The sequence below is a fragment of the Neomonachus schauinslandi genome, chromosome 10, assembly GCF_002201575.2.
Source record: "Neomonachus schauinslandi chromosome 10, ASM220157v2, whole genome shotgun sequence".
Taxonomy (NCBI): domain Eukaryota; kingdom Metazoa; phylum Chordata; class Mammalia; order Carnivora; family Phocidae; genus Neomonachus; species Neomonachus schauinslandi.
In genome coordinates this window covers 123,413,989-123,429,057 of record NC_058412.1, presented here as the reverse complement: position 1 = coordinate 123,429,057, position 15,069 = coordinate 123,413,989, and the positions used below count along the sequence as shown (strand labels likewise).

General features: G+C 46.5%; 1 protein-coding gene across 1 annotated transcript; it reads left to right on the top strand.

Annotated features, from left to right (window-relative positions):
* Positions 1 to 3,144: 3,144 nt before the first annotated feature.
* LOC110579623 (eppin) lies at positions 3,145 to 13,712 on the top strand. Its single transcript, XM_021689291.2, has 4 exons — positions 3,145 to 3,235; positions 4,683 to 4,817; positions 8,240 to 8,407; positions 13,561 to 13,712. The coding sequence occupies exons 1-4, from the start codon at positions 3,145 to 3,147 to the stop codon at positions 13,710 to 13,712; spliced, it is 546 nt and encodes a 181-aa protein (XP_021544966.2).
* Positions 13,713 to 15,069: the final 1,357 nt, after the last annotated feature.

The window sequence follows — 15,069 nt, the reverse complement described above, 5'->3', positions numbered from 1 at the left end:
TCATGCCCATCAACATACTTCTCCAACATTTATATGCCTATCTGCCCTTCATCCACCAACCTTTCATTCAAAGAGTTTCCATCAATAGGCCCATTCATCCCATGACTAACCTATCCATCCTTATGTTCAAACCAATCCACTTCTTCCCCAGCCGTTGACCCGCCCATCCATGTTCATGCATTCACTCACCCAAATATCCATGATAGCCCCACCCACCCTTCTTCATATTCTTCATCTTCCCATTCATCATACATACTATGAGCCATCCACATATTGACCTTGCTCATCCAGTGGTTTGTACTGAGTGTTTATTCTGGGTCTCTTAATGTTCTAAGCACTAGGTTCTAGACACAGACCTGTTCAATGAAGCTCAGAGTTTATTTGGGGAAACAAACATGAAACTCAGTAATACACTTAGAGTCACAGAGAACAACACAGAAAGCCAGAGACAGGAAGTTTGAGCAAAGTGTCTTGGCCTAATTAACAAGCAGGAATTTCCAGGTAGAGGCCATCTACCTTGGTACCCTTTTGGAATCCCTCACTCTGAGCAGGGGATTGGTGCTGGAACAGAAGTGTGGTTGAGATAGAGGGAGGGCAATATGACCATCAGTGACAGGAGATAAAGGAAGCAGCGCAAAGATCTACATGGATATTTACTTGGCCTTCTTCAAGAAATTGGGTGAGGGAAGGGGCCAAAAAGGTCATTCATCATAGGCCCCAAAGGCATAAATTTCATCTCATCCGCTTGGAAAGTGAGATCCTTGGGTGGGGTGGGATATTAGGCAGGACAGAAGAGATAGCATAACCTGAAATTCTGAATTTTTATTTACATTCAAGAAAATTTAGAGAATTCAGCCTTATTTGGGAGCCCTGGGAACCATTTGGACATTTACAGACCCTGGGAGCTCTTTAGCCTCTGTCCCCACTATAGACATCACCTTCATCCCTTTTTATGCACTATTCCTCCCTACCTTCAACTCCATAGTAAGATATTATATCCATACTTGTATCAGAACATTCCATAGTGACCTCTGACAAGAACTCAGACACTCCATTCCCTTTTACCTTTATCTCTGACACTCACTCACTTGGTGACATTGAGTCAGCATCTGCATTCCTCTGGGCCTTATCATCCCTATGTGTGGGACTTGTGCCCTGAGAGTCCTTCCACCCAGGTGGTTCAGCTTTGTGTTCTCTCCTGGACTGAGTTTGGGAGGGACACAGAATAAGAGGGAGAGCACCACTCAAGACATCTTGGTTGTTCATTAGAAATTTATTCCCTGGTCCCTTTGTGGGGTCCACCTGGTTCCTGAAACTGGTGGGATGGGACTCTGTAGTGTAAGTGCCTGATATTCCTTTTTCATTGTAATGTAAGTGCCTGACATTAAGCTTTTGAGTGCTGAGGCATCCATTTCAAACACACCCATTTCAAATAAATACATCCCCAGCTATGTAACACAGACACTACCAACACAACTAGGATAAGGAACCAGCTGCCCTCACCAATGAAGTTTCCCTTTTAGAAAGGCCTCGAGTAACCCAGACAACTAATCACTGGAGTGACCCTGCTTCTCCCTTCCCTCATCCTAATCTGCACTTTTATGTGCTTTAAATTCACCAATAGAAAGTGAACCCATGAAACCTTAGCTATTCCACCCTTGGACCTGAATAAAGGGAGAGCCCCAAGTCTGCACTTTCTCCCCCTCTCTCTGTCCACAACCTTCTGTGTGGCCCTCTAACTTGCCATGTACCCTCCAGGACTTGTGAGCAATAAATCTCGTTTTCTTAAGTTCCCAGATGATTTGGCAGAGGTGGGTCCTCTGATCATAATAAAACCACAAAGACTGGTCCAACCACAACACTGGTCCAGTGGTGGTAGGGGGATGTCTGTGGGTCTCATTTTGAGTAAATATGCCCCAAGGGCATCTCAGGCCTTCCTAGCAGAGAATACCACTGTCAATAGGCTGAGACCTACACCACAGATTCCCATAGGGGGCTCTGTTGGTGAACCTAAATTTTGTGACCATATAGTCACTCACTGATGATAAGGCTGGCTTTGTCTGGCTTTTGCCCATCATGTAGGACAAATGGAGAACAAAGCTTGGCCCCAAAGTGCAACAGCTAGTTAAGGAAGGAAACGGGGACACTACAGATGACATTTACACTTTGAAGAGAGTCTCTCCTTCTGCCAAGACTGATGGACTCGCTGGCATTGTGGATTCCCTGTAGGAAAGCTACCAAGTACCCCAGCACTCTCTCCAGAGCCCTTTCACCAGTCCAGTCAGAAGCCAGCAACTCTGCTGCCTATGGATCTTTACTGGGGTATAGTCTCTCAGGCAGGTCTCCCCATCTTCCAGTTCCTCCTCAAACAACAAGGAGCTTGCACCAGATGGGAGACACTCCCCATAAGCTCTTCTGACAATCTCCACTGCTCTCAAACAATAGGACCTCGACAAACACTTTCTGAAAACTCAGCTGACAGGCTGTTCTTCCCCCACACCCCACTCTGTGGCAACACATTTACACTTTGGCCTTAGTCAAAGAATAGGAACTACCTGAGGAGAAAACGGAGAAGGAGGGAGGAAAGGGTGGGAGAGGGAGAAAGGGACACAGAGACCATGAGAGGCCCACAGAAAAAGAAAGTCAGACATTGACACAGAGAAGCACAGAAAAACAAAGAGATACCAAGAGATGCCTAGAAACACATTGTCAGAGACAAACAAAAGGGCCATGCCACTCAGCATGCAGATAAAATGGAAAGTGAATGGAGAACAAGCACATTCCACAACTCTCAGAGTCATCAAGAAGAAGACCCTTGATGGTGGCATTGAGTCCTGAGGTCACTTAGAAAGTGAGACAAGTTTTGCCCACTCCCCCTGGTTGACCAGAGGGCCCAGCACAGCCCAGGCTGCTGAGGATCAGGAGCCATGCAATCAAAGACCCTTCCCCAGGACTGTGCACTGTAGATGCCAGCTGGTCACATTGATGATCTCAGGAACTTGGTGTTCCCAGCAGGAAAGGAGGTGTCTGGCTTGACTCCAGTTCTCACATCCAAGATACTGACTACTGAAGAAATAGGCTGGACAAAAGCAGCTAGACATTTTCATGTTCTGGAATCACCAGACAGGCCAGCTCTTCTTCAGAATGGAGTCTTCTAGATTTTTGAGCATCCTGGTCTTATGTACCCTTCTAGTGAATGTCCAGGGACCTGGTCTGACTGACTGGATCCTTCCCAGTAAGTACTGGGGCCTCAGCCCTCGCCCTGGAGAGAGGGCAGGTTGCTGGGAGGAGGGAACAAGGAATAAGACTCAAGTTGTTTCCCACCGTGTTAGCCCTGGTCCCAGGTGGGGACATATTTGGAATATTTCTTCCAATTTCCCTCTTGATGGAAGATCCCTTCAGTGAATGCAAGATTGCAGACCTGAGGCAACCGCCACTTTCAGTCCCTTTGAAGTGAAGGTCAATTGGGGGTGGAGGGAAGAGTCACAGGATCCAGTGTTTATGGGAGGGGCTATAGGAATCTGGGAAGCCTAGTAGACCTTCCCTCACCCCACAACAGAAACAGCCCCCTTTCTCAGGATATCATCTCCATTAACTCCTGATTCTTTCAAATGTAGTCCTATAAAGTATTCTTGCATCCCCAGGGGTGCCTTGCCTTTGGGATAAAAGTATCCAGAAGTTTCTTTGAACTGACGACAGTAATACTCCAGGACTATATAGTAATAATGATAATTGCTACCATTTACTGAACATTTAGAAAGTAAGGAGTTTGAGAGGTCTGGATTCAGACATAGTGGTTCTACCACTCAGTAGCCATAACCTTGGGCAAGTTACTTAAATTCCATGTGCTTGTGTCTCCTCTGCAAAATGGGGATGTCAGTAGAACTCAATGAGATAGTATTTAAAATGCATAGAAAAGTGCTTGGCTTATGGGCAACAGTTGACAAACATTAATCAACATTGCTATGCATCAGTTCCTATGATTAGAGCTGTACACTTTTTGTCTCATTTCTTCCTCAGTGACTCTGTAAGGCTAAAACAATTTTACAAGTGAGAAACCCAAGGTTCAGAGAGGTGAGTGGTAAGCCAAGAGGTAGAATTTAAACACCTGACTCTCTGATGCCAGGGTGAGGGATATTAATCACTGTGCAATAGCACCGCCCCCCACCCCGGAGGAACTCCCAAACACTGACTCCTCAAGGAGGCCAAAATGACCAGATTAGCTTAGACCAGTGGCTTTCAGTGGGGTGATTTTGCCTTCCAGGGGACATTTGCTATGTCTGGAGACATTTTTGGTTGTTCAACTGGGGAGTGCTATTGGCATCCAGTGGCTAGAGGGCCGGGATGCTGTAAACATCCTACAGTGCACAGGGCAGCCCTCCCCCTCCCATAAATAATGATGAGGCCCTAGGGGCAAGGTTGAGAAATCCTGCCTTAGAGGGGGTGGCACTAGGGGGTGGAACTAGGGACAGGGTAAGAAGGTAGAGAATAAGGGGTGGTCAGAAGGGAGGGTAGTGTAGGCGGTGTTGGGAAATACATGAGAGCACCCTGCAGAAAAGGTCTCCTGTGGATGAGCAAAGAGAAAGCAAACTTCCCTGACTCCCCAGAATTGCCTCAGGTTGGGAGAAGTGTGGGCACTGTGCCCTCCAACAGCCACGGTTGTAAAACTGTCCTTTTCCTAGGGAGATGCCCCAGAATCCGAGAGAAATGTGAATTCAGAGAAAGGGATGTATGTACAAAGGACAAACAGTGCCTGGACAACAGGAAGAAGTGTTGCATCTTCAGCTGTGGAAAAAAATGCTTAGACCTCCACCAAGGTAATATTCAGAGCCTCAGAATAACCAGCCCTTCTGCCCACACCCTCACCTTCTGGCCACGTGGGTGGCATCGTCTCCGCTTTGCTAAGGGCTGGTCTCCGACCAAGATTGCTGGGTTGGGGAGACCTGAAATTTAGAGCCATCTCTGCCCCTGATATTATGTGTGACATTAGATAGTATCCTTATCCTGTCTGGGCCTCAGTTTCCCCAAACAGAAGATGACTGTAGGATTTTACCAGACAGTCTCGTGGTTGCTTTTAACTCTTATGATTTTGTTTGTTTGTTTGGACTCGTGATCTTCTGACTCCCCAGTTGGCTACTGTTGGCACATTGTTGCTGGAATTGATAATGAAGCTATTGATATTTTCAAGCTTTTTGCTGCAGAGAGGCAGCCTCTCTGCTTATTGAAGTCCATCTTAGCCCCAGGAAACCTCCCTCAACTACTCCAGACCGGAGGGCCTTTCCTTTGCTCCTGCAATCTTAACTCCATGGCCATCTCCTTGGGCTCCAAATAGACTATCAAAGATACTTTACTCTTCATTTAACAAATATACATTGAGTGTCTCTGAGACTCATAATAGGATTTGACCAGTATGGTCAGGGAGGTGAGGAAGGCTTCCCTGAGAAAGCAATCTGGAGTTGTGTTCAGAAGGTTGGGTAGTAAATTTAGGCATACTGTGGTGGGGTGAAGGGTTTTGCAGGTGCAGGGAATAATATGCACAAAGGCTCAATAGTGGGGCCGGAGGCCAGAGAGCAAGAGTACATATGAGCATGGTACGAGGGAAAGGATCTTTGGTAGGTAGGGTCTGGTGGCCTAGCATCTCACTTTGATCCAAAGTGATGGAAATCCATTGAGGTGGACAGTGATGTGATCATGTTGTTCTTCAAGGATTTCAGGAAGAGAGGATGTGGTAGCTTGGACCAGAGAGGTAGCTGAGGGGATGGAGAGGAGTGGGGTGTGTTTGAAAAGTGTCTAGGAGGTCAAGTAAGCAGGACCTGACAATGGAGCAGAGTGGGTAGGAGGATGGTAAGTTGTTCATTTGCCTACAGGTGAGGGATTCTGAATCCAGGCTCCCTGAGTTCAATTCTTAGCTCTGGTTTTTACCAGCCTGAGCAAATTAACAACTCTCCCCCGCTGTTCCTCAGTTTCCCCAGATAATAAAAGGGCCAGTGTTAAATCCTCCAAGTATGGAGGATCAAATAAGTTGATGCACATGAAGTACTTAGAGCAATGCCTGGCACAATATCCCCAGATGACATATATTAGTTTAAATTATTTGTTATTCTTGACTGGGAGCTCCTAAAGAGTAGAAGCCATGCTTTTTCTTTGTCTCTTAAAGCATCTTGCACACAGTAGGTGCTCAATGAGTGGCTTATTTAATTCAGGTCAGGATGCATTTGGTTTTACCCTCAACATTTTGCATGATGATATACTGAGCCAGACCACCTGCTAGGAATGGGGATCCAAGATGAAATCAGACACAATCTCTGCTCCCTTGGAAGCTCACAACCTCATGGAGGAGACTGAGAATGTAAACCAGTGACAATCATGCACATGAGATCAGAAGCATGGTGGAACAATGCAGGATTGGTCCAGGCACCTGTAGGGGTATGGGGTGTATATGGAGTCAGTGACATCACAGAGGAGCTAATGTCTGAGGTTTTGAAAGAAGAGTGGGAGTGTCACTAATGAACAGCAACAGGGTGGGCAGAGGGAATGCAGAGTGAAAGGTGTAGATGTGTGGGATAGCAAAGGGTGTTGAATATTGCAGGAGCATGTACCTCAAATGGTACTGTGGTGGGGGGTGGGGCAGAACCACAAGCAGGAGCCAGCCTACAAAGAGCCTGTGAGTCATGGGAAGACTTGCCACGAAGTCAAGGTCTTAGCTGTGGAATGATGTGATCAGCTTTGTTTCAGGTTTATTAGGTCCTTCCCTCTGGTGGGCAGCACGAAGGATTGATTGGAGGTGCTAGGGACAGGGGCAGGAGATCAGTTCCAGGCTATCCCAACAGCCCAGGCATGAGACACTGAAGATTAAAGAGAGTGGCAGAGAAGTAAGCCAGGAGTTTTCCCTTGAGAAACTCAGAGTTTAGTTCAGATCTGCATTCATTTGCTAGGGCTGCTATAACAAAGGACCACAAACTGGGTGGCTGAAACAACAGAAATGTATTGTCTCAAGGTCTGCAGGCTACAAGCCCAAGGTCAAGTGTTGGCAAGGCAGGGTCTTTCTCAGGTTATCAGGAGAGCATCTGTTCCATGCCTCTCCCCTAACTTGTGGTGGTGTGCTGGCAATCTTTGGCAGTCCCGGGCTTGTAGACATATACCTTCAGCTTCACATGGTGTTCTCTCTATCTCTTTCTCTCTCTGTGTGTCCAAATTTCCCCTTTCTATAAGAAGACCAATCATATTGGATTAGGCATGCATCCTCCTCCAGGATGACTCATCTTAAACAATTACATCTGCCACAACTCTATTTCCAAATAGGATCACATTCTGAAGTACTGAGGGTTAGGACTTCCTGGGAAACAAACTGAGGGTTTCAGAGGGGAGGGGGGTCAGGGGATGGGGTAACAGGGTGATGGGTATTAAGGAGGGCACGTGTTGTGATGAGTACTGTGTGTTATACAATGATGTACTATACAGTGGCTAACTGAACATAATAAAAAAATAATAAAAAACAAAACAAAACAAAACAAAAAACATATGAATGGGCGTGGGGTGGGTAGGGAGAGACACAATTCAACCTATCACAGGACTGAAGCTAACTGCAGGATGAAAGGTGCTTGGCCATCTAAAAAACTAGCCCCTGCCTTCCCTGCCCTACTTGCCTTTTACTCGTGATCCCAGATTCTCTCTTCCTGGCATGGTTTGCAGGGCAGAGTTTGTGGCTTATATTTTGTCATTTTCAAGGCACTTCCATATCTTTTATCCATTCGGAGCGTATTTATTGAGCAACTTTTCTCTGCCAGGCACTGTGCTAAAAGCTGCACATTCAGGTCCATGAGGGCAGTCTCACTTGTACCTTAGGACAGCCCTATGCCACTAGCAGGGTGGGATGTTGCATTCCCATTTTCCAGAAGAGGAAGTCAAGGACAAGACAGGTAACAGGGGAGGTCGATATGCACACACTGAATTGGGAGCAGAGCCTTGAAATCAGTCTCCTCACTCTCAGGGAAGACAATGGGGACGGTGACCATGAGGAATGGGGGAGATGGACGTTCTCCAGGCCTGCAGACACCCCAACAGCTCTGCTCTGGGGTCTCCCTGCAATGTATACCATACTCCAGTGGAGCTGGGCTCCTGAGGTGTGATAAGGGGAAAAGAGCTTGCTCCATTCCAAAGAGTTTGCAGGGGTAACAATATCAGCTGCTTTCTTGAGGGGTGGGCACTCATATTGCTCAAGTCTGGGGTCTCCCTACAGACATATGCACCATGCCCAAAGAACCTGGCCCTTGCATGGCATTTTTTCGTCGTTGGTGGTATGATAAGGAGAAGAATACCTGCTCCAGTTTCATCTATGGTGGCTGCAAAGGAAACAACAACAATTTCCAGTCCAAAGCCATGTGCCAGAACATGTGCCCCAGCAATCGTGAGTCCTTGGGGCATGCTGTCCTCACTTGGGCCCTGCCAGCAGACCTATGTGTAGGTGCTTTGTTCAGGCATGGCCACAGCCTTGGCAGGCCAGGTGCTGGCAGAGCCAGCTCCACTTGGGAGGTGAGCATGCACCTGGCAGAGGGATGGACAGCGGCATTCTGGGAACTGAGGTTGGGAAGGGATATGCTCATGATCAAAGCTGGCAAGTATGAGGGGTGGAGGGAGCATACATACATGGTGAAATCCCAGAGACCAGCTCCACAGAGGTCACAGGACATCCAGCCTAGTGTTGGATTGCCAGCACTCTATCCCAACCACATCCTGTTTCTCCTGTAAGGAGGAAAGCTATAGCTCCCCGGAGAAAACCCACTTTGTTTTTGCCTCCTGTGCAAAGATGAATGAACGTCACTTCAAGACTCGCTCTGAAGATAAGCTGAGCCCAAGATGCTTAGCGGGTTCTGTCCTACATTCTCACCAGGCTCCTAACTGTCAGTGCATAAGGATGCACCTGAACAACCGCCAGGAGTTGGCTCGTGATCCAAAGCTCTGTCCATGCACCTGACCGATGCTCCACGTTGGCATCCACTCTTCCACTCCACATTCCAAGGGCTCAGCTCTTCCCCAAACAGAGCCCTGGGATCTGCATTCCCCTTTCTCGAGCTCAGCCTCTTTTTACACATGGTATCATTCTCTTTTGATCTCATCTCTATGCTTCTTTCCTTTATGTCTGATGTCTAGAGCCTCCTGTCTATACCTGCATAGCTCCCAGGTTTCCCCAATAAAGTACTCTGTTTAGTCCTCTGACTCTGTGGCTGAATAATTCATATCTGTTGGTACATTACACTTTGCAGAGAGTAAAGGGTTATTGAGACTCTTGTGACACCATTAAAGGGAGTGAGAACTGTCAGAACCTTGAGAGTTGAGAGTTCCAGGGACATTGTTATCCACCTCTGTTTCTTAAAAAAATTGTAAGACCCTTTTAAGACAAGGGTCTATGGGCATTGCCTTAGTTTGGATCCCCCAGAAACCAATCCTAGGACAATGACATGGGTAGAGGAGTTTACTTGGGAGATCTCTCAACACACACAAGGTGGGGATGGGGTAGGTGATACAGGCAAGAGAGGAGTGTATCATGATTATGATTATGGTTACCATGGGGGCAAACTGCAGCTTACTCCCCCTGGGACCTTCTAAGGAACCCTGTAAAATATGTGTCCAAATGTCTGCATTCATCTCCAGTGATGGGGCAGCTGAGGCATTTATTCATTAATTCCCATCCCCTCCTGGATACCTGGGCCTATGAAACCCCTTGCTCCTCCAGATTATTCCCCACACAAGCTGAGCAAGCTGTCAGGGAGCCAGAGAAAACCCACAGCACAGAAGTAGAGACTCTGACACTTAAAGTGGGAAGCTATCACTGTGCACTGGCCACAACAAGGAGCAAAGAACTAACACAAGATACACTGTGGATGAACCTCAAAAGCATTAGGGGATGCAAAAAAAAGCCAGACAGGAAAGGTCATATACTATATGATTCCATTTGTATGACATATCCAGAATAGGTAGATCCATAGAAATAGAAAGTAGGTTACTGGTTGCCAGGGGCAGGATTAGGCTGGGGAAAATAGTGACTGCTAATAGGTAGAGATTGTCCTTTTTTTTTTTTTTTTTTATTTTTATTTTTTTAAGTAATCTCTACACCAGAGGTGGGGCTCGAGCTCCCAAGATCAAGAGTTGCATGGTCTTCTGACTGAGCCAGCCAGGTGCCCCTAAGGTTATCTTCTGGAGTGATAAAAATATTGTGGAACTAATAAAGGTGATGGTTACACAACATTGTGAAGGCCCTTAAAAGCCTCTGATCTGGAGAAGTGTCTGTTCATGTCTTCTGCTCATTTTTTGACTTGATTATTTGTTTTTTGGGTGTTGGGTTTGAGAAGTTCTTTATAGATCTTGGATATCTTGGGTATCAGCCCTTATATGTAGTGCCATTTGCAAATATCTTCTCCCAGACACATGAAAACATATTCACCATCATTAGCCATCAGGGTAATTCAAATCAAAACCACATTGAGATACCACCTTACACTAGAATGGCAAAAATTGACAAGGCAAGAAACAACAAATGTTGGAGAGGTTGTGGAGAAAGGGGAACCCTCTTACAGTGTTGCTGGGAATGCAAGCTGGTACAGTCACTTTGGAAAACAGTGTGGAGTTTCCTCAAAAAGTTAAAAATAGAGCTACCCTATGACCCAGAAATTGCACTATTGGGCATTTACTCCAAAGATACAGATGTAGTGAAAAGAAGGGCCACATGCCCCTCAATGTTCATAGCAGCAATGTCCACAATAGCCAAACTGTAGAAAGAGCTGAGATGCCCTTCAACAGATGAATGGATAAAGATGTGGTCCATATATACAATGGAATATTCCTCAGCCATCAGAAAAGATGAATACCCAACTTTTGCATCAACATGGATGGGACTGGAGGAGATTATACTAAGTGAAATAAGTCAAGCAGAGAAAGTCAATTATCATATGGTTTCATGTATTTGTGGAACATAAGGAATAGCATGGAGGACATTAGGAGACGGAAGGGAAAAATGAAGGTGGGGAAATCAGAGGGGGAGAGGAACCATGAGAGACTATGGACTCCAGGAATCAAACTGAGGGTTTTAGAGGGGAGGGGGGTGGAAGGATGGGTTAGCTCGGTGATGGAGGGCATGTATCGAATGGAGCACTGGATGTTATAGGCAAACAATGAATCATGGAACACTACATCAAAAACTAATGATGTGTTGTATGGTGACTAACATAACATAAAAAAAAAAAAGCCTCTGATCTTTCCACTTAAAAATGGTTAATCTTATCTGATGTCAATTCCACTTGATTTTTTAAAATGGTTAGAAAAATAATGTGCACTAGAACCGTCTCCCGCAGCTGCAGGTGAAATCAGAGGCAAGCCAAGAACATGTCTTATTAACACTTCACACCTTAAGTTGGAAAGTTCAGAGAGGAATCTTCATGCCCCATGGTTGTCCCAGGTCATAACTGATATTTAGTATTTCCTCCTGCATCACCCATTCCAAATTGCACCCAATGATAGAGGCTCTCCGTTAGCTCTGGCATCCTCTCCTGCTTTCAGAGCACCATGATCCTGACACACACTCTCAGAAGATTTCGTTCAACCTGGGATCAACCTGTCTCCTCCAGACCACATGCTACTCATGGTAACATCTTTACTTTTTGACGATGGTTAAGGAAAAGGGGTGGCCCAAAGAGAAGAAAAAGTAGGACAGAAGGGAAATGAAGGGCAGGGAGGAGGAGACCCAGAGGGAGTCTCACAGGAAAAGAGAAAAAGGCAGGCATAGAGTTAAAGGAGGAGGCGCAGAGAGAAGGAAAATAAACAGTGTGAGAAAAACAAGCAGACAGACAAGTGGACATATCAGGAGAGGTGTAAGATTGGAAAGAAGAGAGCTGGGATATTCTTGATCTCTAAACTCCCCCTGGAAAATGGAAGATGCTGAAATTGAACATTCCCTTCTCCGAGGGAGTCTAGAAGTCCCAGACAAGTTTTGCCCCCTCTCCCTGGCTGACCAGAGAGCCAGAGAGCCTCAGCGAGCTGAGTAGTAGAAGCTGCCTGTCAAGAGCCCTTTACCCCAGGGTTGGTGCTGTGGGTGTCAGCTACTCCCACTGATGGCCTCGGGGACTTGGCGTTCCCCAGCAGAGAGAGTGTGGCTGGCTTGTCTTCAGTGATATGTGGCTCCTGTGCCAGGGCAGCCAAAGCTCAGAAGCAGAAGCTACTGAGGAGCAGTTCCTAATTTTGGTGCCACCAGCCAGGCCAGTAGCTCTTAAAATGGGGTTCTTGGGTCTTTTGCCAGTCCTGGCACTCTTCATCCTCTTGGGGGGAGTCCAGGAACCTGAGCTGGTTGAGGGGTTCTTTGGCAGTAAGTATTGGAGTCCTCCCAGTGGAGACATGGAAGTTGCTGGGAGGGAGGAACAAAGAATTCTACGGATGAGGAACGCCTCCCCCACTCAGCCTGGGGTCCTAGGTGGGAGAAAGGGAGATATTCACAGTTCTTCTCTCAGACCCCTACCATCTAGTAAGATGCCTTCTGTGAGTGCAAGAACCCGAGTCTCTAGCAACAGACTCCCCACTATCGTTATGAGAGGAATTCCTTCTGGAGGTGCCTGGACCTGGAGCTCATGAGATGGACTAAAGGTCCTGGGACTTTATGGGCCTTTCCTGCAAGAAAGGTCCCTCACCCCAGCACCACCCTCAGCAACTTTGAATCTTCCAGTTGCAGCCCCCAAAAGTCTCCCCACACCCACACCCCCAGAGGGTCCTTGCCTGTGGAGTAAAGAATGGTCTCCTGAAGTCCCTCAGAATGCGGGGATATGAAGACCCCCATAAGTAGCAACTAAAATACACTGAGCACTCGGCAGTGAAACCATACATTGCAGGTTCAAATCCTGGCTCCTCTCCTTAGTAACTGTGTGACCTTGGCGAAATTCACATAACCTCCCTGTGCTCCAGATTCCTCTGTTTATAAAATGTGGATATTGATAGGACTCACCCATAGAAATGCCACAAGGATTAAGGAGAAGAGAACAAGTCCACAGTAAGCACCTCGTTAATATTAGTTATCATTATTATGCCCCAGGCCACCTGACAATGGCTTCCAAGTTTTGTCACCTAATCCTCCAAACAATTCTATAGGCAAATGAAAGAATCAAGGTCCAAAGATGGTGCCTGCCATACCAACGGTGGCAGAGAATTCAAAAGCCCAGGCATCTGACTCCACAAATGGAGATCTCAGTCACCTAGAAGAGTGCTAGCACCCTCGCCCCCACCCAGGGAACATCCAAATACAGGAAGGCCAAGTGACCAGAATAGTCCTAGGAGAGAGCATCCTTCTCCCTGAACCTCATGGTTGGTGGGGATGGCAGTAGGGCTGTGTTTAGGGACTAGATGGGGAGTCATTATGAGGTTGGGAGTGGGGCTAGAGCTGTGAAAATCCGGAGTCCTCCAAAGGTCACTACCTTCTGGGGACGATGAAGCGAGAAAAGTCTTCTCTAACTCTGCAGTGTAGCCTTGGGCCTGGCAATGGAGGGTTCTGGCCTTCCTTCTTCCCTCTTTTCCCTCCCTCAGAGAAGTGTCCCCGGACGAGAGTACCATGTGGTTATAGAGAAATCGACCAGTGCGCGAAGAACAAACCATGCCCCGGGAAGATGAAGTGTTGCAATTTTAACTGTGGAAAGAAATGTTTAGACTTCAATGAAGGTAACATACAAACCCCCTGAACTATCCAGTGCCCTCCCTCCTGACCCCCACTCTCTGCCCATCTGCACCAACAGCGTCGGACCTCTCCCCTGGTTCCCTGATGGCTGGTCTCTGACCAAGAATCTGGGTGCCTCTTCTACTTGACCCAAATCCTAGCAGTGCTGGACTGGGGTGGGGTTTATTTCATTTCTGCCCCTGCTCAGGTATAATGTGAGTAACAGAGTTTTTGCTTTATGGGCTTTAGTTTCCCCATTTGTAAGAAAGATGTAGGCATTAGACCACCACATGGTTTCTTGACTATTCTTCTGTGATCCTCTGAGGTGTCAAGTTCCCACTGAAGTCCCATCAAATGCCAGCATGGTGTCAGGTGATATGATAGCTATAAGAAACAGGTATATGATTTATAATTCTTGGCTTTCCCCACCCCCCCCCCCGGCTTCTCTGTCATATAAATCCAGGATGCCTTCTCTAACCATTTTTTACCTCTTCCACTCTTTCCTCTGTGCCCATATAATTGAACTCTAAAGAGGACCATCAAGGACCATTCATCCATTCATTCATTCAACAAATATTTACTGGCGCCCCTTACACTCATGATTGGCCCCACTTGCTCAATATAGGCCAGGGGAGGCAAGAGAGGTTTTTCTCAGAAAAAAAGATCTATGATTTAAGATCTGAAAGATGGGCAGTAAGTAGGCAAAAATTGGAGGGAAGAGCTTTCCAGGCACAGCAAATAGCATGTGCAAAGGCCCTGTGTGAGGAGACAGCAGGCTCAGGCCTAGAAAGTCCAGAGACCAGAGAGTGAGCATGCTTGTGGTAAGAGAGAGAAATATCAGGATGGTGAGGCCATGATAGGTAGGCAAGGTTCTGACAAGGCAGGGTCTTGCTGGCCAGATTAAGGGGTCTAGTCTTGATCCTAAGAGCAACAGAATATCTACATTCAAATCCCTTGCCATCTTATGTGATCTTAGGGAAGTTACTTAGCCTCTCTTAACTTCAGTTTCCTCATCTGCAAAATGAGGACAATAAGAGGACCTACCTCCTCAGGTTATATGTCAATATATGTCAAGTGCTAAGAACTTTAATAAATGCTGTTGTTGTTGTGCTTCAGACTACGAGGTTCTAAACAACTCTATTTGTACCTCATAGTACTATACACAAAACAGTTGCCCATTAAGTATTTCTCAAAGTTCAGGATATATTTGATTTTGTACTGTGAACATTCTTGAAGCATGTCTCAGTGCCAGATTACCTGCTAGGAACTGGTGTACCAAGATGACGTAATGTGCAAACCTCACTTTCTGATGGAGGAGTCAGAAAATATGAACAAATAATTACGGGAAAGAGATCAATGTGTGGGCAAGATCGAAAAGCAAT

Excerpts from the sequence above, each read along its gene's own strand:
- LOC110579623 (XM_021689291.2), top strand. The coding sequence starts at position 3,145 with ATGGAGTCTTCTAGATTTTTGAGCATCCTGGTCTTATGTACCCTTCTA. Across the intron at positions 3,236-4,682 it reads GACTGACTGGATCCTTCCCA|GGAGATGCCCCAGAATCCGA; the intron begins GTAAGTACTGGG and ends TCCTTTTCCTAG. Across the intron at positions 8,408-13,560 it reads GAACATGTGCCCCAGCAATC|AGAAGTGTCCCCGGACGAGA; the intron begins GTGAGTCCTTGG and ends TCCCTCCCTCAG.